Here is a 22,263-nt window from a genome sequence, read left to right as displayed (position 1 = left end):
GCACCTTTTCCATGCTTCTGACAACACCTTTATTATAACTTGATTGTTCTAAGAAAGGCACTAAATAGTATGTCTGGCCTCACGTTGCGCCAGGGGAGGTTTAGACTGGATATTAGGAAAAATTTTTACACTGAAAGGGTTATTAAGCATTGGAACAGGCTGCCCAGGGAAGCGGTTGAGGCATCATCCCTGGAGGTATTTAAAAGATGGGTACACATAGTGCTTAGAGATAGAGTTTAGTGATGGTTTTGTCAGGTTGATGGTTGGACTTGATGATCTGAAAGGTCCCTTCCAACCTAGGCAATTCTATGATTCTGTTGCCCACAGTGCTCTCACCTTGCCAGCTTTCAGGCTTTGTGAGTGGCCACAGGCTCTGCACAGCAATATTTGCAGTGCTCCAGTGCTCGCGCTGGAGGTAAAGCTACTGGTGACCTTTATGGAAGGTGGCAGTCTTTCCACATTGCTAGAGATAAAGAGGCTGTGTGCACAGAATAACATGTTTTGTCTGTATGCACAGAATAACATGTTAAAACTATTCTAAATACAAATTAATTCTTGTTAGAAGGGTACTGGGTAAACATGTTGAGGGGGAACAGCTCATCCTTGCTCCTTAACAGCACTGCTCCTCTTGTTTTGGTGGTATGGAACGGCACACTTGCCGCCAGGAATGAGCAGATGTTAGATGTCAGTTTTGAGTAACCTCTCTGTAATCATATTTAATTTAAAATTAACATCTCTAATGTGCAAATGTTTTATGCATCCTAGTAGAGGGAATGTGGGCCGTTGGATCTTTGAGCACTTGTTAACTGTTTCTGACTGAGTGGCTGGTAGCTGTGTAATAAAATCATCCTGAACCTTAGCGGAAACTGACTTTGGTAGACAAATATACACCATGATTATGTGTCTTGTTCCTACAGGAAACCGCTCTACTGAAGCAAAAGAAAAATCCAGGTTATCCATAACTCTGCACAATAGTCCTAGCCTGAGGTGGGATGTTAATGATGAGGGGTTTCCCCTCTTCGTCTGTTGGCTTTGATTTGCCCTTGATGGGCTGAGAAGCTCCACCTGGAAAATACTAGGTCATTTGGAAATTCAAAAGTGATATTTAATGAGATATATAATATGGAGCTGTCTTGCTAATCAGTTTACAAAGACAGAAATGCAGTGAAGACATTTTAGATTCCTTCAGAGGAAGGAGTTTTTCCAGCTGCTGGTATAACCCGTACTCTACATCTTCCCTTAGATCAAAGTTGATAAAAGGGAGAAACAGCATCCATAATTTTTAAGGGCTAAGTGCAATTTTGAATTCAATTTTATATACCTTTTTCGCTTACAATTAATATTAATAGCTTTCCAGTAAATGGTTTAGTTGGTGTATCAAAAATGTAGATTGTCCCTCTGTGTTAGTGTTTTAAGGATTAATTTCTTTTCTGTTTTCAAGAGAAATTGAATGCAACCTTTTGGTTTCCCCCTCAGGCCTGTTCCCCCCCGCCCCACCCCCTGCACAAACTACAGATACATAATACTTTACAAAATAAGAGAAGCTTGATATTCTTTGACTGTTAATATCAAAACATAGCGGCAGAATATTTTCCTGGTAGGATATCTCTTTGCATATGCACATTTACATTACAGAGGAGTAACTTTAATTTTCCAGGGATCCTGTGTTAAAATTCCAAGATTAAGAGCTAAACAGTTTTCAGGTCCTTTGAATGTGGGAAGTTTATATGCTCCACTGCTTGCTCTGAGTAGTAAATCGTTAACAAGAAGTATGTCAAACCCATAATAATTATAATAAGTTATTTGAAATTTAACTTCATGTAGAATTCCTGTACAAATTTGGGTGTGTGTTACGGGTGGAGTGAATAGATTTTGTAGGTCAGTGTTGTGGCTTGTTCTGGACTACAGGCTATAAACACGGCAACCTGACATAGAGCACACTTAGGATATATTTACCTTATTTTAGAGTTTTCTTTTAGTAAAGATTTCCCCAAATGATATGCTTCCGTTCAGTATTAAGAAGGTGAGAGGATTTGTTGGACATAGCTTAGAGAAAACTTGCCATCATAAAACAGACTTTCATTGGTGTTGCAGGCTAGAGATTCTGCTGTCCGCAGGGGTATGATTCTTCGGAGGCAGCTTCATTTAAATGTGTCCCAAAGTACAGAGCTGGGTAAGACCTTCTGCCTTATAATCATTGCATGATAGCAATCTGCTTGTGTTGGAAGACCAGACGACTAAATCTGGTATATGTCGATGTTATTATGGGGCTTTTGAGTAATGGTTGCTTGTTCTGCGTGGCATTTAATTCTTGTTTGCTGTAGCACTAAAAGAGGTTCCTAAAAAGATGCCGTAAACCCTGCATTTAGAGAATGCAGGTTCTTGCTCTGCTTGTGGCATTAGTCTTGCAAATACATGTCCTAAGTGAATTAGTAGAGGAAGGGGAAATAGAACAGCTCTTAATTGGCTGGAGTTCAAAGGCTTTGGGGTGAAAAGTGAGCAGCTAACATGCAGATTTGCCAACCCCCCTGGGAGGCACGGCGGGCACAGCGGAACACAGGTGCTGGACCATCCGGGGCATACAGAGCTTTTCATCTTCTTGTACTTGTTTTAATTGTTTTTCTCATGCTAATAAGCTTTAGGAAAAGCCATTAGAAACCTCTACAGGAAATCTTTACTTTTTCTGTTTGCTTGGTCTGCTCTATAGACAGGTATAAGCGTACACGCTTGTTGTGCAGTGGGAAAGACTGAAGGGCATGGTGGTAGCTCAGCATATCACAGCCAGTGTCGGTTGTTGATTTCCAGATATCATCGCTTTGTACCTTTCTCCTATAGGAAGAAGGTGAAAATCAGACTATGTCGGATTTGGTAAGAAATGTTGCAAATGAGTTCACTGAGTCGCTATTTCAGCTAAGGGATGTTTTTAAAGCACTGATGTCAACAGATGAAATATGGAAGTGGGCAGCATCGGCAAAGCCACAGCCATTTGATGTTTTTAGTTTAAAACAGTTTCTTGAACAGCAATGGGAGAAGATAGGCTTCCCAAAGAAAAATAGAAAATAAAGGAAATTTTTTTTTTCTTGTCATCTGTCAACACCTTGGTGTGTCTCTTTGGGTGATAGCAATGTTTGAGACCTCTGCCTACAAATATTTGAGAGTGATAGGTCCTTAGACAAAAGTCTTAAAGTGCCAGGACATGCTTATCGGGACGTTCGCTGAACTCGGGTTAACGAGGCCTCTGCACACTCAACAGCGCAGCTGTGTTTTGTTTCATGCCAGAACAGTGGTTGGAATTTCTAGGCATCTCTGCTATGGCTACCCTTTTAGCAGGAATGTTGTTGAAGCCCCTTCTCCCAGCAAAGCTCTTTTCCAAGAAAACAAATAGATGGTTGTAAGCTTGCCTACTCAGATGAGTTTCCTGGTTTTAAAAATATTTATGTAGACCTCTGATAAGGGGCTTTGACCACAGTTGTCTTCTCAAGTGAAGTGTTGCTGTTGCTACCATCGTGTCGCTAAACCCATCTTGTTGCAGCTGCTCTGGAAGTGCTTATAATGACTGGGGGCTCTTAAACACATTGTTGCTGATATGTTCGTAGTGGCCTTTTTGCTCTTGTTGCTTAGAAATGTTTACTTTCTTTGTTTTGGTCTGGGTTTGTTTTTGTTTTGTTTTTAATTTATTTTTTATTTTCCTGCTCTTAGGATCTGTTAAATGGCAGCTCTACAGTTGTTGACAAAACCTCTTGAAGTTTTTATTAAAACTGTGATGTGAAGTTCGCTCTTGGTACTGGCTATGGATGTTCTTATGGTATCTGCCCTAGACATCTTTTTTAATGTTATTCATCAGAAGCTATGGAAAGGGAAAGGATTATCCTTCTCTGTTTACTTGGCTGTTTATGCCTTTGTTTTCTTAGATGACCTTGTAACAAGGCTAAAAAATATGTTTTGCACTCCCTGCAAGTAATTTGAGCCTCCACAGGAGTGTAACAGCACGCAAAGCTGGAATATAAATTAAGTTCCTTTTGGGAATTACTCTATAACTACCTGTTATAAGGGATATAAATCATTGTATCTACATACTAATGCCAACTGCTAGCAGAGAAAGACTTCTGATTTGGTCTAATCTGTCAGTTCTTCTGTTCCTACCTTTTTTTTCCCTCTTTCTTTTTTTTTTTTTTTTTTTTTAAGCAATCAAAAGAAATTTATGTTTTTCCTTTGGAAAAGTACCTGTTTACAGCTGCCTACGCAAAACACTGGTTCCTAAGTGTTTGGGCTGGTCTAACTGCAAGCCTTTAAAAAAACAAACAAACAAAAAAACCCAGGAGGAACAGAGATATGGAGATGTTTATAAAAACATCTTTTTATGGTCTGCTATGTTAAAATAATTATATAGACAAATTATTCCTGGAAATGTTGTGGCAGGAGAAAAAGGAGAAACCTCTCTAATAGGACAATATTCAGATAACTGTGCCTAGATTTGCGCTAAATTATACTGGGACTAAGACAGACATGGATGTAAGACTAAGTATCTCCTCTCTATCACTGTCCTCTGTTGCCTTAAATTTGTTCCCTAATGTTTTCCTGCCCCTCTGAATAATAATTATTTAATTAAAAAGTCTTCTTGCTCAGTGTGAGTGGGCAAATGGAATGAATCCTCCGTGTCTGGCTGAAGTCAAGTGCAGGATTTCTTGGGCTGCGTTTTCTTGCTGGGATGGCATCCTCTGCGCTAAGGTGACTAGGAGAGTGTTTGAGAGCGAATGAAAGGGGAAGGGCTCTGCCCAGAGCTCTGCCAGTCTCAAAGGCGGGCCCACAGAGCTGGCCGGTGGCTCTGAATCTGAGGCCAACAGTCTGCATTGCCAAGAAACCTTCTGCTTTTGGGATGATGGCGTTTGGGTAGCAGAAATTGCTAGCTGTGGGGGAAATGCTCTTCAAGTGATAGCAAAATTAGGGTATAGGGTGGTGAGGCACTGGAACAGGTTGCCCGGAGAAGTGGTGGATGCCCCATCCCTGGCAGTGTTCAAGGCCAGGCTGGATGGGGCTTTGAGCAGCCTGGTCTAGTGAAAGAAAATTTCACTACTACTATGTAAGAATAGTGCAGTTGAGTTTTTGGGGGGGGGGGGGGGGGAAAGGTGGGGTAATGGAACAGGGGAGATGGCTGCTTTGATTTTTGCAGGGTATTGAGGTTCCTCATGGCTTGTGGTCAGACCCTAGGGAAGTCTGAGAGGGGACCAGATGGGAAGCGCACTGAGTGGGGAAGAGCTGGAAACAATTTGCTGGAGATGTGGCTAAGTGGGGGGTGGAGAGGTTGCTGTGGAGAAGAGCCAGTTTTCCCTTGCCTGGCATGTTTCAGCAGCTGAGCAGCTGGTTCCCTTTCCAAGGTCTGTTTTACGGAATGGATCTGCAGCATGTTACCTGCTAAAATATTTGCTGAAAAGCCAGGTGAGGGCCATCACTGGGAATTTCTCCACTGCTGCTAATTCTGACTGACCTTTTTGCACGCATCTGTCAGATACTAATTCTAAGCCCTGAGTCAATCAAATTTCCTAAGCACTCTCTTCTTTTATTAGCCAAGCTGTAAATGCCTTAAGGCTTTTGAAATCTGCATGCTTGAGTAAAGAAGAGCCTGGGAAAACAATACTCATAAAAATTAACTCAATAAAAATTCTAGGTGTATAAAAAACCTGGTGTTTTTTTGTGTTGGGGGTTAGGGTTCTTTACATTGTAAATAGAAGTGTCCATTCTAAATTAAAATGTTGACAACCAGTTTTGGTTTATGAGTTGCATCCTCTTTTTCCTTTGTGCTACAACCTGCCCAGTGCTTTCAATCTGAAAAGCTCTGTAAGAGAAGAGAGAGTTGGCTGTGACTTTGGTAAACCTTTAATTGCATTCATCTGACTTTGCATCCTTATCTCTCTTCTTTTATCTCGTTTCATCTGAAATTTAAACAATTTAAACAAGCTGGCAATTTGAAGAATTAGTGTTATTGCCGGAGGTGTGTTTGAGTGGGGTTTTTTTGAGAGAGATACGAAAGCAGATGTGTGCATTAAGATACACTACTTCTAAGACCTTTGTAGGAAAAGATGCAGCAAGCCCATTTTCTTATCTAGTGAGGTATACTATAAGTGTATTTTTGAAAGCAAAATCATTCTTATTACCTTGAAAGTAAAATTTTGCAACATTTCTCAGGTCAGGATGCCTGTCCAAGAAGGCACAGCACAAGAGTAAAGATCCATTCTGTGGGACAAATTACAAATCCTGTCTTTGCTGACAAATTAATCTTTTGACCAAGACTGTTGTTGGGGAACAGATGGCACAGCTCTCGAATGTGGGCTTGCTTTTGCTTTTAATAAAGCACAAATACATTTTCATGCTATAATCCCTCCCTCTCAAAGTCTTACCCCTCATTGATTTGCAAACTTCCTTCTAGGTGTCACATCCCATCTTCCGTTCTGAAAATAAAGTAGGTTGGGAAGAACAGCAACTTTCAGACAACTAGACTTTCTTGAAACTAGATGAAGATGCGAGATTTCCGATACTATAAAACCTTAGACTCAGAGGAGATATTAGAGCTGCTTCTCTGTGTAGGAAAGGAAGGAGAAGGTTTGATAAAATAATAAGGCACAATTCTTGGTGTTCGTCCTAACAATACACTTGGCCTGCATAATTGTCCTGGTTTTTAGGCCTGTCCTTACGTGTGCTTGGAAGTCTGCTTGCTTTGAAAAGTGAGGATTACCTGTACCTTCAGAGTAGTGCCCAGAAGACACTGCAGGCAGAAGATGTCAGCTGGTGTTCGTCCTTCTCGTCTCCTCTCCTCATCACTTTCTGGTGTTGCTTCTTTGCAGCGAGGCTTAATTTCATCCTGCTTTAAATGTCAGTGTTTTCAGCATCTATTTTTATGCCTTGTAAAACTGGTAGGGATGCAAATCCAGGTGCTTCCCTAGATTTTGCTCAGTGGAGGCTGGGTGGAAGGTCTCCCTGGCGAAGCACCTCTGCAGTGGTGGATTTTACCAGCCGGGCCTTCACAAAAGGGCTTCTTGGTGGCTGGCCATCTCGATGTGCTTCTTATCACAGCTGTCACTTTGGTCATTGGTAGTGTTTGTCTGGCTGCTTGAATCTAGTCCCAGCTGTTCTTGGAACCTGAGCAGAGGCAGGAAATGAGAGATAATCAGGGATGATAAAGGCACAATGAACAACAGGCGCGTGAAATCAAACCTTTTCTTTTTTTTTCCCAGTGCTGTGAGACAAGTGAGTTTTGAAGGAAAGCCATGTGAGTGCTGTTACTGCTCTTGCTTCTTCAAGATCACCAGAACATGCATACTCATGTTGAAACTACTGCTTTGCTGCAAGACTCTTGGTTACTTTTTTAAAGTTTGATTTGTACTGAGCAAGGGGTTAAAAATACTGTGGATTTTGAATAAGCTGTAAGCTTGAAATATAAATGTTGCAGTGCAGCTCTTGTAGTGCCTTATGGAGCAGCTGGGAGAAGGTATTCACCACATGGTCCATCTTGAGACAGGAAAGCTCTGTCTCAGGGAGATAAGAAAATCTGTCATCCTTTTTTTTTTTTTCTTTTTCTTTTTTTTTTTTTTCCTCTAGGAAAGAGAACTATATCCTGAATGCTCCCAAGTGTCAGAATTATCTTCGCTGGCTGAAACTGTTTCTATGCGTAGGGGTATTATGGCAGAATGAGTGATGTGTCTGTTACGGGGAGTTTGCTTGTTTAATTTAAGCTGGGCTTCCAGAGGATGTTGCTAAATCTGAGTGATGTGCCTCGAAGCTGCAGTTTGTATTGAGGCTGTTGTTGCATGATCATCTATAATTGGTTCTAGGACTAGTGGAGAAACAATGAAAATCCTTTCGGTGTAAGGGAAGACAAGTTACTGAAAAGTTAATGAGAGAGAAGGTGTTTCTGTAGCTCAAATAGGCACTTGTAAGATGATTGTAGGCAGTTGTTAGGGCTCCTGATGTCTTATTTTCCTACTTATGTGGGACTGCTTATAAAAACAGCACAAAAATTTAACAGCAGGTATCTCCAAAATGGCCTTGGTGACTCATTTTAAAAAGGGAAATACCATATGTGTAGTTATTGTAAACTTGGTCTCAATACTGATTCTTTTTTGGTAATCTTCGTTGTGCTAGATCTGCAAACTTAGTAGACTGTGACAGCATTTGCTTTTTCCTCCTTCCTGTTGGTTTTAAACCTTTCTGAAATGTCCATAGCTAGTTTATTCTGAAATTACAGATCGTTACTCCATAGTTAATTAATTGTTCTCTTTGTTTCCCTTGGAGAATTCGATGGGAGCCAACATTATCCACATGCAGAGAACTTCTAGGTGTGTTTATTAGAGATAGCAGAACATGTGAGTCAATATGGAAAATACAAATAGCTATTTATAGTACGTACCTCACTGAACAGTGGCTAACACATACCTGCCCTCATTTTCCTCCTGCTCCAGACAAGCAAGCAACGTCTCATCTTGCCCTCTCCTTCACAGGCTGGGCAAGATCAGTGCATGGAGAGAACGATGTATACTGGGGATAGAATGGTTTGGGTTGGAAGGGACCTTTAAAGATCATCTACTCCAGCCCCCCTGCCATGGGCAGGGACACCTCCCACCAGACCAGGTTGCTCAAAGCCCCATCCAGCCTGGCCTTGAACACTTCCAGGGATGGGACATCCACAGCCTCCCTGGGCAACCTGTTCCACCACCTCACCACCCTCACAGTAAAGAATTTCTTCCTAATATCTAATCTAAATCTGCCCTCTTTCAGTTTAAAACTGTCACCTCTCGTCCTATCACTACGCTCCCTGATAGAGTCCCTCCCCATCTTTCTTGTAGGCCCCCTTTAGGTACTGGAAGGCTGCTATAAGGTCTCCCCGGAGGATGCTGGCTCATCTAGTGACACTTAGAAAGAGAGGCCCTAAAAATCAATTTTAGGCAATACTAATTTCCCCCGTGATTTTTCTCCCTTCTGTTCCCTTCCCTCCCTCCTTCTCCAATGTGGAGGGACCTTTAGCAGGTGATGGACAAGGACTCCAGGAGTTAAAGGACCTCTCCTCTTCTGACGAGGAAAAGACTGTAACACTATATTACTATTGAAAAGCACACTGCAAGATATGTTTTAATTAGAGTGTGTTTTGCTGCAGTGTAGTTAAGGGTAAAAAGCATACGCTTAGTGGAGTAGTGCCTTTTATTATTGTGCTTGTCTATTTCAGATTCTTATACTTGCCTTGGGGGGAAGGAAATGAGAATATGGGAGATCATATCATTCATAGTAACAGTCCGCGGTAATAATTTTTTGTGAAGGCTGCTTATGAGTTTGACTTGAGGCATTATCAACAGCATCTCCTGCTAGAGGAATATAATACTTCAGTTTAGTATTGCACAGAACTTCAAGAAGTGGGCAGATGGAGTTGAGCTGGCTCTATGTTTTTTGGTTGGGATGAACAGCTTTCTACTAATAAATGCAAATTAATAGGGACTCGATTGTTGAAGGAGCATTACATTATTTTTGCTGTTGAAATAACAAACCAAAACTACCAAAACTCCTGAGATGTATATAAGCGAAGAAAACACAGTTCCAAATACGTGGTTGTTGGCTAGCTGCGTTTTGATTCTCATTTTTTTTTACAACATTTTGATATATAAAGTCAAAATGAAATAAATCAAGTAGGTATCAAAAGACAATAATTCTGTGCGTCAGAAGGTCTCCTAATGACATCTTTTTGTAGAATTCCTTTTTCAAGGTGACTTTTTCCTGAGAAAAATATTTTTATTTCTTGCTCTCTCCCTTCCCACCCACATTGCAATTTTCCACAGAACAGAAGTTAGTGTTCCTGATGAAGTTTCGATTTGCATATGTAGTGCATATGCAGGCATCTTTCGTGCCACCTCATGTACTGACGATGATACCAATTTCTTACACATAACTGGTCACACATAAATTTGAGCTTAAGTTTGCAGCAACAGTCACTCTCAACATAAGAGACTGCTTATTTGGAACAGCTACCTCCAGAAAATGCCATGTAGGTAGGTTCAGTGGTTTGCCACTCTCGAAAGTGAAAAACGCAGTGTTGCTATTCCTGTCTCTCCCACCCCCTATGTCTGGCTGCCTAGTTTTCCAGACCAGTTATGCTGCTACACTAGTCCCTGAAGCTGGACCGTAAACCAGATCATTGAAATTTCCACTTTGACTTTAACAGTGGCAACTCATCTGCTATTAGAGACAGGAGGTACCCTTAATACCTCTTTAAACTGGATGTATGTTTTCTGTTTTACACCAACTGGTATTTTTTAATAGAATATATTGGGTTATTTTTACCACAATTATTACTCTGTGCCTTAAATTCTCATGAGTTTTCACTCCAGGAGTCCATGCCTTGAACTGGGTCAAGGGATGTGCTGCACTGTGGCTGACTGCTGCTCCCAGGTGTTTTGCATTAGCAAGCAAATACAGCTGAGGGAAAAAAGGGCGTTTCACAGCTAAATGCTGTTCACAAGCCTTTGGCCTGGTTCCCAAACACAGTAGTGATTGCGTTCGAGCTGTTGTAGCCAAATGTCCTGCCACGTGTGTGTTCGAGTTGCAGAAAGATGTAGAATAGCTTTCTTCAGCCTTTGTGTGGTTAGATGAATTAGCCAAGAGGTGTGTGTACTGGCACATAAATAGTTAGTAGTATGCTGTTCTCCTTACAGTGTCTCAAAGCTAAAGTTGTGATGCAGTTAATTCAGGATACGCTCCTTCTAATCCAGCTCTCACTGCTGTCACTGTGAGGGCAGCCTCGTTGGTTTGGTCCCGTGGTTCAAGCCTACCTTTTAGCTGCAGTGGTTGCTGACTTCATTTCTTTTCCAGTGGCAGAGTAGGGGTCATTCCAAGCACCTTGAAAGAGGCACAGTGATTTCGCTGTAGGGCGCAAGCTAATGGTTTAATAACTTCACTGAAACTGGAGATTTAAATCTGGAAACAGTGAGAAAAGTTAACTCAGCCCTTCATGCTTCCCAACTAATGAACCTAGAGCTTGTATAGAAAGAGTTCATTATTTGGAACTTGGTTCAACTCCATGGCTCAGTGGCTTTTGCTTTTCTTCATATATTCTTTGCAGGTGATTTTAACGAGTAAGCTGCATTAACAGACAATCTAAAGAAAGAAAAAAAAGCTTCAGTATATAGAGATTCTTTCAATGGATCGTGAATGGTAAATGTCAAAGTCTAAAGAATAACAGAATTAAATGCCATAAAGATCTTATTTCAATAAATGGAATTTAATGTAATAAGTATTTTTAACTTATTAATATATTTACATATTGAGAGATATTAATTGTTGAATGCGGTGTTTCCTCCATAAGTAAAGTAGATACCCAAATTCACACCAAAATAAATTAGGTAACCTTCAGTTACAGGCTGGATGCAGTTCAGTGCCTGGGGCGTGTTGGATGATAGGTATCTAGATATTGATTGCAAAGTTACGTACCAAGTGTCAGTAAAAAAATTAGGACTTAGTAAAAAAATGTATCCCTCTGAAGAAACAACACCGTTGTTACATTCAGGGCTATCATTTATTACCAGGGACTGTTTTCATCCGTGTGGAAAAACAGATCACGTGTTGAATGTTGTCTCCCCACTGTTAGGCTGTATGTTTCTAAGTGTTTTGTGGGTGTAGGTGCCCCCTGTAGATGAGGTGAGATCTGGTGAGCTGGGCTGTGTCCTGCTCTGCTCCAGAGAAAGTCTCTTGTTTTGCTGCAGAACAAACAAGTTACCACACGTGTCCTAGCTCTGGGCGGCCGTTTGGCACTCCTGCATTCCTACTGTCTACCTTTTTTTTAAACAACAGTCTTGTGTTCAAGGTGTTTTGCTATTCAGTCTAGGTTTCTAACTGCCTTTGATGCCTGAAGATTACAATACACAGATTTCTTAGTGTTGGAAATCCTAGAGGGATTTATTTTATTTTCTTAAAATCCTGAAAAAGGCTTGTTCCAAGTAGAAAGCTAGAGCAAGGTTAGAATCTTTGAAACACACAGATTCATTTTACAGATGAATTCTTTATTTAACCTAATAGCATATTGCTATCCAAACAGTCAAGCTTGTGATTCTTTAAAAACAAATGAATCACGTGAACGTGGTGAGCAGTGCTTGATGTACTGAATGGGCAGAGGCCTCTTGCGTTTGTAGCTTCCCTTTCCTGCCTTGTCAAAGGAGGTAAGCTTGCAGACTCTGAAATATTGTGGCCTTCAAAAAATTGAGCTATAAAGCTCACAAGAGGGGAAATCGGTCCTTTTTATCTCTCCCCATATCGTTTTCTGCTTCCCCCAGCTATCATATTTCAGACTCCATGCCTTGGTCCAGCCTACGCAGAATCTTTGTAACCAGCTTAGTGAGGGATGTGATTTCCCTTCCTGCGTCTGCCTGTTACACTTAGTTTATAGCAGTAATGCCTGCTTTGTGGAAGTTGCTGCAATAAAATTATTCCTCTCCTTGTGCGGGGAGACTAGCTGTAGAAGCAGGGGACTTTTGTGTGGGAGCTGTTGCATCTTCCACAGTGTGGCTGGGCTGTTTTAAGTGCACGGGTCTGATTGGAGCAATTTGTCTTTGTTTTGACATGACCGTGTTGAAGCATCTTGGTGGTTCTCACCAATGTCCCTGGAAGGGACGGGCTTGGGAGCACAACCATACATGGTAAAAAACCTGCCGTCATCACTGTCCCAGGGCGTAGGGGATACGTATTGCATCTGGGTGCGCCTCCTTCAAGGTGGTACCAGAGGCTGGTGGTGCTGTTAGTTGCAGCAGCATCTCAGCTGGAGTTGAAACAGCCATTCATATTTAAAAAATAAAACTAAAAAAATCTTCTATACTTTGGCAAGCTGCATTGTTGTTATTGTCTTTTAACATCATGAATATCAACAGTTAACTTTTGGTATATAATTATGAAGCAAAAGGGAGTGACCTCAGTCACTTATTTTATCTGAGATTAAGAGTGCCGTTCTGTTTATGATTCAGCGGTAAAAGACTTCACTGAAACCATGCCCGCTGTTTCAAGTTACACTGCGAACTCTGAACTGCTGCACAACACTTCTGCCTTCAGGCACCGTGATGTAGAGATCTTTTAAGCAGCCGCTTTTTGGGGGAGAGGAGAGGGCTTATTGTAAGAGTTGCATGAAGCACTTCAGAAACACTACAATTTTTTTTCATTTCTTTCCTTCCCCTTCTCCTTTTTCCTTAAGTTATTTAAACCACACAGTACAAAAAGTTTAACTACGTGCAATACCTTAATACCTTTGGTAAAGTTTGTGCTTTCTATAAAGATGATTCTTTGACATTGAAATTGGGGTTTTTCTTCAGAGGGACACCTCTGCTCTCAGATCACACAGAAGTGGATCACCCTGACAGGCCGAGTGCTGCCTTTGACCAGAGAAATCTTGTATCCAACCCTTTCTAAAGCAGTCTCCTGTGTCCGTGCTGCAGGTGCGCCCGTGGAGCCACGTCGGAGCCAGAGCTTGGCAGGGCCGGGAAGGAGCGGTACCTTACAGCACACTGGTGCCATCTGACGGTAAGCTGGCCCAGCAGGTTTGCCTCCTCCCACCAAAGTCAGCCAAATTTTCATTTAGTTTGTGTGTGTGGGGTGAGATAACATTAGTTGCATGTTTTAGATGTATCTCTATATATCCCATATAGATAGACATTCTATATGTTCTTTAATTAAAGAAATCTAGAATGTATTTTGTGGTTTTCTTTATTCATCCTGTGCTTTAAAATTAAACTACAACTTCAAATATTTTCACTTTTTTTGTTTTTCCCCTAGAAGTAACTATTAATTACAGACATGGTCTTCCTGTGATAACTCTAACGCTGCCCACGAGAAGTGAACGCTGTCGGTTCACTGTTAAGCCTATGGTTACCACCGTAGGGGCATTCCTGCAGGATGTGCAGAGAGAAGATAAAGGAATTGAGAGGGCAGAAGTCTTTGCAACAGGTATCTTACATTTCTGTCATTCCTCAAAATGAATATATTCCTTTTCAAATGGACTGTACTTCTCTCCTGAAGCACAGGAGTGCAGTCCTCCATCAGGTTTAGCATTATTGCTGTTGGGGTAGTTCTTGAATGGTTCTGGGGTTTAACGGTGTTTCAGATTTAATATCCGAGTACTCTTGGAAAGGCTGATTAACAGTGCAGAATTGGACGTATTATGATAACCACCCTTAAATCCCAGTAGTGTTCTCTATTATCTTTTTCAGGTAGCATCCCTTTGTAATGCTGTCTTTAAGTAAGTGTCTCTCTTCTAGTTTCCTTGATATCTTTTTCTTTCCTTGTCCTCTGTGATCACATTCAAGAGGCCAACTCGTTGCCTTTAAGAATGATGTCTGCCAGTTGTTCTGAGCTAGAAGAATCTGTTTGCCTTAACTACAAACTTAAACTCACATGTAAAACTTACTAAGCGTTAAGCAACAAGATAATGTGTGTAATAATAAAGGGCAGCTTTTGAGACTGTGGGGATGTTTAATTCATCAGGTAGAGTATAGTACTTTGGGGCCCTTGGGTTGAAAGGAAAAAGCTATACTGATACGTTAGCACCGATGTGGTCTTTCTTCCTTGTAGCATACTGTTTATCCCATTTCCCAAATCTTCAGGTAATTTTCTCAGATCTGCTCACTGTTTTCATGGTTTTTTTTCTCTTTGGTCTGCCTGTTGGTAAAAGGTAACATCCAGTTAGTTAAACTGGTTTTCCATTTTATTTCCAAGATAACTTGGTTTGTATTTTGGCACTTGGTTTGTAGTTTTTCCACAGCAATTCTGAAAAGTCTTGTGACCCCTGTCCTGATCCTACAGAAGGACTCAATCTCAAAAGTAGAAGTGAGATGTAGCTTTCTTGTCTGAATCTGGTTAGAATAGGTGCTTGAATTTGGCTAACTAAAAGTATCTATTTCTCCCCTCATCCCCCTAAAATGAAAGAAAAAGAAAAAAGGGATAGGTACGTCCCTATAGAAAGATTTATTTTCCATCATGTAAGACACAGACAGAAGATGAAGGGATGGGATCAAGGGAAGTTGGTCCAAACGCTCATAACTGGACGCATTCCTAATATTCCCTTTCTTCCTGGGTGATATTGCAGAGGGCTGCAGAGACTTTTGAAGGAACCGAAAATAGATTGATGCTCCTAGAAGATCAGAGAGCCAGAGTTCTAGGAGAAGCTGCCTTAGTTGCCTTTAAAAGCGCATTTAGTAAAGCAGGAAAATACCCCATAGAGCAATGTGTTTATATCCTCTACAGCAATGGAGACACTGTGTATGAGCTTCATGTACAAAGAACTTTGGTGGTGTTTTGTTTTGGTTTTTTTTAATGTTTTATCTGCCAGGCAGCAAAGGTAGAAGAAAATTCTTGTGAAAAAGATAATTTTGTAAGAAACTCCTGTATCTTCAGAAGCCGCCGTGACAAATCATCATTGTCAGAAGCTTTCCTTCCCCTTAATATGGAAGTTTTCACTAAAAAGGATTCTTTACCGGGATGAGGCAGGGCTAACCAAGAACATGTGCCAGCAAATGGTTAACCTCTGAGTACTGCTATCTGTGCAGAGACATCCCTGACAGAGGTATTTGTGATTCATTGCTGAATCCCCTTCTTCTGTGGTATGTCAGCAAAAGCTTTAAGCACATTACTTACTCTACTTCAGTGCAAATGTCGGTCACTTGTGAAGCCTAAGATAATTTCTGTAAGAAACCTACAAGTGGCATTTTTGGCATGGACGGGCAGCAGGTTCCAAAGCGGAAAGGCATTTGGGCTCTTTTCACCTCATTTGTCTCATCTATTTAATGCGCACACACCCCACTCCACCCCCTGACTTTGGAATAGAAACATTGTCTGCTTTGATTAAAACAATGACTGTGACAGTTCTCTACTCTGTATTTTTCAAGTGCCAGGCTATTATAATGGTAGAGAACAGCTTAGATGTTTAATTTATTAGGAAATTGATACTCTACAGAGAAACTCTTGGTCAAGTACCGAGAGTTGAATTTAAACATTTATTATTAAAGAAAAATTATGAAGTCCTGATTTAGTGCAGATGCTTCTGTGTCATTTAGCCATTAAATGAAACCCAACCTTAATTGAAAGCATTAGTGCTGTGTATGATGACTCACTTTCATTTTCTGTAGATTTGATTTTAGTCCTGCAAAACTTCTGTAGACAAAAAGTGGCCCTCGGTCCACATTTGAACACCTGTGCTTAGGTATAGGAAGGAAAGTAGCCTTTTGCTGAAAGCCTGTGGGGAATTTTCTAAAATAAAATGACCCCCTTCACCCCCTTCCCTTCCCCCCCTAGACTTTTCTGCTTTTCAGTTAATTAAAGGTTGGACAGGTTAATAAATCGGTGTTGTATCGCATCCAGAACAAAGAGGCTGTCTGGCACTTCTTTTGAAAAGCATTTTTTGCTTAAATGTCACTTATAAATGTCACCTTAATAATTTACATGCAAATGAGCTTCGATGTTCTAGTAGACTATTAAAAAAAAAAAAGGCAAGAACAAAGGAAAAAGAAACGAGTGGATGGGCACATTAAAATTTCAGATTTTTGGATTGAAAGTGATAGCCTTCCAGGTTTGCTTTGCTACCCACTCAGAGTTGGGGAGCCAGCTGGTGCATTAGCTCCTGGAGTTCAGTACTTACAGCAGATGGGGCCCGAGAACAGAGTTCTGGTGAACAAATAATTGCAGGTGTGGGGTTATCTGCGGTGCCTTTCTGTAGTGGGCATGTGGGGACAGATGGAGGAGCTGGGGCAGTAGCACTGCGACAAATATTTACATACAAAAATCTTCATATTTTGTAGCCTGATCATTATTCATCTCGGCAGTAAAGCTGCTGTTTTCTGTCACTGCCCGCCCCTTGGCAGGGGAAGGTGCCCTTTTTCTGTATGGGAAAGGAAGATCAGGTCAGACAGCCACTGTGGAGCAGCTGCTGTGTGGCATTTCTCATTTGGGTGCAGCTATTTTTCCTGTTGTTCAAGAAATCAGAAATGTTGCCAGAGTACTCCTCTTGCAAGATCTGCTGTGGTGAGAATGCCCTGAGAAAGGCTGCAGTGTGTCTGTGCTGTTGGATGAGAGTATTTTCATATAGTGAAGTTGTGGCAAATTTTTTCAAAGCCCTAGGCAGACACAGGTACTGCCTTTTGGGTGAAATGGCCTTTGACAAAGAGCAATGGTAAAGAGGGAACAAAAAGAAGGAACAAATATAAAAGCTGGATAAAATCTTCAACAACCAGCTTTCCTTATTGAATGTCACACAGTTGCCCCCTTGTCCCTGATTTTAAGTCATTGAAAATAGGTATGATTTTTTTCTTTTCTCAGACTGTTCCCTGTGTTGCTGATGGGATAGCATTCATGTAAATTTTTGTATAAAAAAGAAAATGCCTCCGTGACTTCTGGTCTGCCTTGTACTGGACACTCTTGCTGTCTATTTCTTAACTCCTAGTCACAACTGATAGTGAAACAGAGTGATTTCAAGTACCATTAATCAAAATCTGAACACCACCACTGACCAGAATTGCTCTTTTTGACCAGAAGAGCATGTTTAAGGAAAGACATAAATCTGTAACTGAAGATGAGGTTTTTGAAGGTCTTTTAATTTCCCAAAACCCTTTGTCCTAGTGAAGATGCAAACTTGTGTGAGGATGGAGAAACAAAAATGCAGATTTTTATGTTGCAGTTTGTTACTGTTTTACGCAAGACTTATTTTTCTTCTGCCCTCCCCTTCACAATGGGTCAAAATGCAAGGCTGCTCATGGTAGTGACAAGCCTGAATGACAGCGCTAGAGAAGGCATCAGGCACACACTCTGCACTGATGTGTTCCGCCTTGCTGTTTAGTATCAGTTACAAGATTTACTAAAAGTACGGTTCCCTTCCAAACATTGTTAATGAAGAACTCTAGCACTTTTCCAAAGGGATATCAGCTAATGTTTAAGATTCCTTATGATAAATGATTTAGAACTTAAATCTTTCTTGTACCTGCAGATGGTAGCAAGGTTTCTGATGCCACCTTGATGGAGGTCTTGTTGATGAATGACTTTAAACTTGTTATCAACAACACAGCATACAGTGTGTCACCTCCTGTAAGAGGTAAGAGCGATGCTTAATAACTCTGATTATTTCACTTAATCTAGTGAAGGCACAGGAAGTCTCAGAAAAGGGGAACCTGTCTGGAGAAAGGAATTTCTCTCTTTTTTTTTTTTTCTTTTTTTTTCTTTTTTCTTTTAAACCATTGGGTGGTCTTGTTTTTTGGGGTTTGAGGTGGGGAAAGAGTGAAGAAGGGTGAGTTCCTGAAATGTTTTATATGACAAACATTTTCTTTTCAGATAAGCTGAGTAGTGAGCATGCTACTGAAATGGAAGACATCAAATCCTTGGTTCACAGACTGTTCGTGGCTCTACATTTAGAAGACCACCAGGTCAGGAAAGAGAGAGAATTGCTGCAGAAACTGGACCATCTGAAAGAAGAGCTGCTGCCTCTTGAACAGGTTGGAAAGTGGAGTTACTTTTTGTTTTAAACTTGAAAGCATTTCCTTTCATCAAGAGTAAGTCCTGTGATAGAAAAAAATCAGCATGAATGGCTAGGCTGTGTCTGTTTTGTTTGTTATGTAAGCAAGGGTCAATTCAAATATAGTTCAAATTATTTTAAATTCAGTTCTTTTCCCTCCTGTTACGCACATGTCCTGGGTATAAACCACAGCAGCTGGAGAAAGCTGTCATGAACGAGCCTCAGCGTAGCTAGCATTGGGATCGAAAGTCAGCTTGGTCACTTGTTACCGTATGAGTTCTGAATGCCCATTACATAACAATCAATAGTGAGGTAGAAATAATCCGTGGCTTAGGCAAGGGTTTTCTGTATCGCCAAGGCAGCAAGACAAATTGTTTGGACTAATGGTTGTCATAATCCAAGACGGGAAGGTATGAATGTTGCTCTAGGGCAGGCCAGGCTAACCCAGCGTGAGGAGAGGCAGCCGGAAAGAGCCTGACAGAGTGGACAGGCTTTTCCTTGGCTTCAGACCTGCTTTGTGAGGACCAGCCTCAACATTAACCAGAGCTGCCTTGAACAGTAAATGGAAATCCAGTAGACGTAAATCCCTAGTAGTGGAGAGCAGGGATTAAAAGCAGGATTTCTTGGGGCACAACAACCAGGTCCGGCTGCCCTTGGATTTCAGTCCTTTCTTTCTCTATAGGGTAAGTCAGTAAGAGGAGTCAGTAAAAGATTCTGAAAAAGGGTCTAGCCCAGCAGGAGAAAACATAGTTGAGGAGCTTCTCACCAGTTGCACCCATGTTTGCTTGAACAGGTTTCTATGTTTCTTTTCCTTAGATGAAAGCCAGAATCATGGACAGTGCAGATGCAAAGACCTCCAGGCTCCTATGGGTTGGCTTAGCTCTGATGTCAACACAAGGGGGAGCGCTGGCCTGGCTCACTTGGTGGGTCTATTCCTGGGACATCATGGAGCCGGTCACATACTTTATCACTTACGGGAGTGCCATGGCGTTCTATGCCTACTTTGTTCTTACTAGACAGGTAAGTCCTCATTTCGTAAATGTCTGGAGTGTTGTAAAGGAGGAAAACTGACTCTGAAAATCACAATGTTTTGGGCTCTGATGAAAATATAGTTCAATAAGTAGCCTTGCCATCAGACAGGGACTTGTTTGATCCCTAATGGGTCTGGATACAAACATTACATTGTGCGAAGTCAATACATTGTGCGAAGTCAAGCCAGGTGCTGTGACATGTGAATGGCAGACCAGCTGCTGAGCATAACTACTATCTGTAAGGTTTCATAAGCTAGGGAATGAAAAGTGATGAAAGAAGTCTATCTTTTTACTGTAACTTTTTGTAGATCACAGCACTAGTGGTGCTGTGACAGTTTGTGAATGCTGCCTTACAGCAGGCCAGGAAGCAAATCACTGTGGTTTTTTTTGGCTGGAGTTTATACATAAATGGTGCAGGGTGCCAAACTGTTTGGAAATCTGGCAGTTGCATTGTTGAAATATACCTAATTTAGTGCCTGAAAATGTTATTGCTTTGTTCTTCATAATCTCATTGCTTTTCCTTGACTTTGAATGAATGGCAGTAAATCTAGGACAGCTGAAATGGGGCAGGTAACAGGGACTGTTTAGAAGAAGAAAGGTTTGTTGAGTAACAAAAAACCCAGACCTTAACTGAGCTGCACAATACAGACTTGTCCTGGAACGCCCGCAAGACCTCGAGGAATGTTTCTTTTTCCTGTTTTAGCTCTGTATTTTACTCACAAAGAAGACACGCTTTCTGTGACTTGAAACTCTTTGTTATGGAGGTATGTGGAAGAGTAGCCAAGGCTTCCTTCCATAATACCGATGGATCTATAGAGCTCCTGAAAAACCAGGTTCCTGTAGTGAAAATGGGAGATGTGTCGTGTTTTTATAAACAGCTGGCTCTGAATGCCAGTTTTACTCCTTCTCACTGGTTTTGAAGAAGGGCTAAGGCATTCCTACTTTTTGTATATGAATAGATAAAGAGGTTACGGCTTGGCTTTTTTGAACAGCTGCTGGCACCATTGCTTGAGACTTTCAAATAAGTCTTTGAGAACTAGTAGCTGAACTTTCTCTGACTCCTTGGAAGTAGTGTCCGTTGACTCAGATGGCTCCAGTCGTAAAGATGACACTATGTCTTTATTATGATTAAAAATTCCTTTAGGCACAATAGAAATTATTCCTGCCATGTGTCTAAAAGGCCCTTAATGACCTCTAAGAGCATAACTTCATACGTATCCTCTTAACATATGTCTGTGTTGAACTAGATAAATCTTCCTGAAATAGGCTGAATTTCTATTGAAAACTCATTTGCACAGATAATCTTCTGACCTCTACCCAGTTTTCTTGCTAACCCCAAATATGTGCTCTGCTTTCTCCACCAGGACTACGTTTACCCTGATGCTAAAGACAGGCAGTTCCTCCACTACTTCTACCGGAAATCCAAAAAACGGCATTTTAATGTGGAACGATACAACAAGCTCAAAGAAGACCTAGCAGAGGTATTTAAATACAGTCCTTAAATAATGAGGTAGCCTCTGGGTTAAGACTTTTTCGGTAAACTCTCAGCTAATAGAAAATTGACCTCAAGGTTTGTTACGTACATTCAAAACAAACAGTGCATTTATTGCTTATCAGCCAGTTTGAGCTGTTTAAATAACCATAGTGTTTGCCATAAACTACTTCAGCAAGTCATCAGAAAGGGAGACTTTCATGAATTTAATTTAAAACAAACAAGCCAGTTTATCAGCCCTACATGTCCATTTTTTGCATACTTGAATATGTTGCATTTTTGGCCATTTTAATAGAATAGCTGTATTGCTTTCGATGACAGTGTGTTTGCTGCGCTGCTGTGGTAACACAGTCCCCTCCTTTCCTTGGAAGGAGACTGTCTTGTAGAGTTCAGCATTTGACATCTTAATCCTATTCCTCAGGTAAAAGGCTTAGATTTGCATCCAGTCACCCATATTCTGTTAAAGGTGGTGGTGTGTGTGCCTGGGAGAAACTTTGTAATCTTCATGAAAAAAATGTAGCAGATCCCACTCCTCAATTCTTACTCCCCCAGCCCTGTGTTCGATGGCTTGTAACGGAAAATTGAAACTACCCGGCATTGTAGTTCAAGACCTGTGGTTCAGGGTATCATTTCATGAGCCACGTTTGGCACGAGGCTGGAGTTTGATGCCTTTTCAGTAGCCTTTGAGTATGAATTTTGTAATTGTAATTTCAGGAAAACAATACCTTGGGGAGTGGGTGGACGGGCAGGGCACATGCTTCTCTCTGGAGACTGGCTGAGTGACCTGAGCAGGTCTGTAAACGTTCAGCATCCTCCATTTGATTGGTTTGGTTTCTTGTGCACAACCAATGCCTTCTGAGAATGGAAACATCCTGGACGTGTGAAAGAGGAGGAGGAAAGAGAGGGCTGCAGCAGGATGAACTCTCACTCTTTCTTGCCCTGGCAGGCAGAAGAATCCCTGAGGCGCCTGCGCCAACCTCTGCACCTGAGGCTTCCCATCCAGGAAATCAGTGACAAGGACTGACTTTGGTTTTGTATATATTAGAATTGCCCTTTCAAACATTTAGTCACTCAACAGAAACTGGATATTTTTGACCACTATAGTTTTGAAAGTTGCAATAAATATCTATAAAAATGATTCGGTCACTTGATGGTTTGGGTTTGTTTGTTTTGGTTTTTTTTAAATACTACAAAGAAGCTGCTGAAGCAAACATCTTTAAGATATTTAT

The 22,263-nt window shown here is 41.1% G+C and overlaps 1 protein-coding gene across 1 annotated transcript in view; it reads left to right on the top strand.

Annotated features, from left to right (window-relative positions):
- The window catches only part of MCUB (mitochondrial calcium uniporter dominant negative subunit beta), a 52,535-nt gene extending 30,337 nt beyond the window's left edge, over positions 1-22,198 (top strand). The window contains exons 2-8 of the mRNA XM_063336055.1: positions 13,455-13,539; positions 13,792-13,962; positions 17,990-18,094; positions 18,331-18,491; positions 19,328-19,531; positions 20,907-21,023; positions 21,981-22,198. Coding sequence (XP_063192125.1) covers positions 13,455-13,539; positions 13,792-13,962; positions 17,990-18,094; positions 18,331-18,491; positions 19,328-19,531; positions 20,907-21,023; positions 21,981-22,058 — 921 coding nt within the window. The 3' untranslated portion in view covers positions 22,059-22,198. The remainder of the gene's footprint in view (positions 1-13,454; positions 13,540-13,791; positions 13,963-17,989; positions 18,095-18,330; positions 18,492-19,327; positions 19,532-20,906; positions 21,024-21,980) is intronic.
- Positions 22,199-22,263: the final 65 nt, after the last annotated feature.

The sequence above is a fragment of the Chroicocephalus ridibundus genome, chromosome 5 (genome assembly GCF_963924245.1).
Source record: "Chroicocephalus ridibundus chromosome 5, bChrRid1.1, whole genome shotgun sequence".
Lineage (NCBI taxonomy): Eukaryota > Metazoa > Chordata > Aves > Charadriiformes > Laridae > Chroicocephalus > Chroicocephalus ridibundus.
Note: the sequence above shows the minus strand (reverse complement) of the source record. Positions and strands in the feature narration are given on the sequence as shown.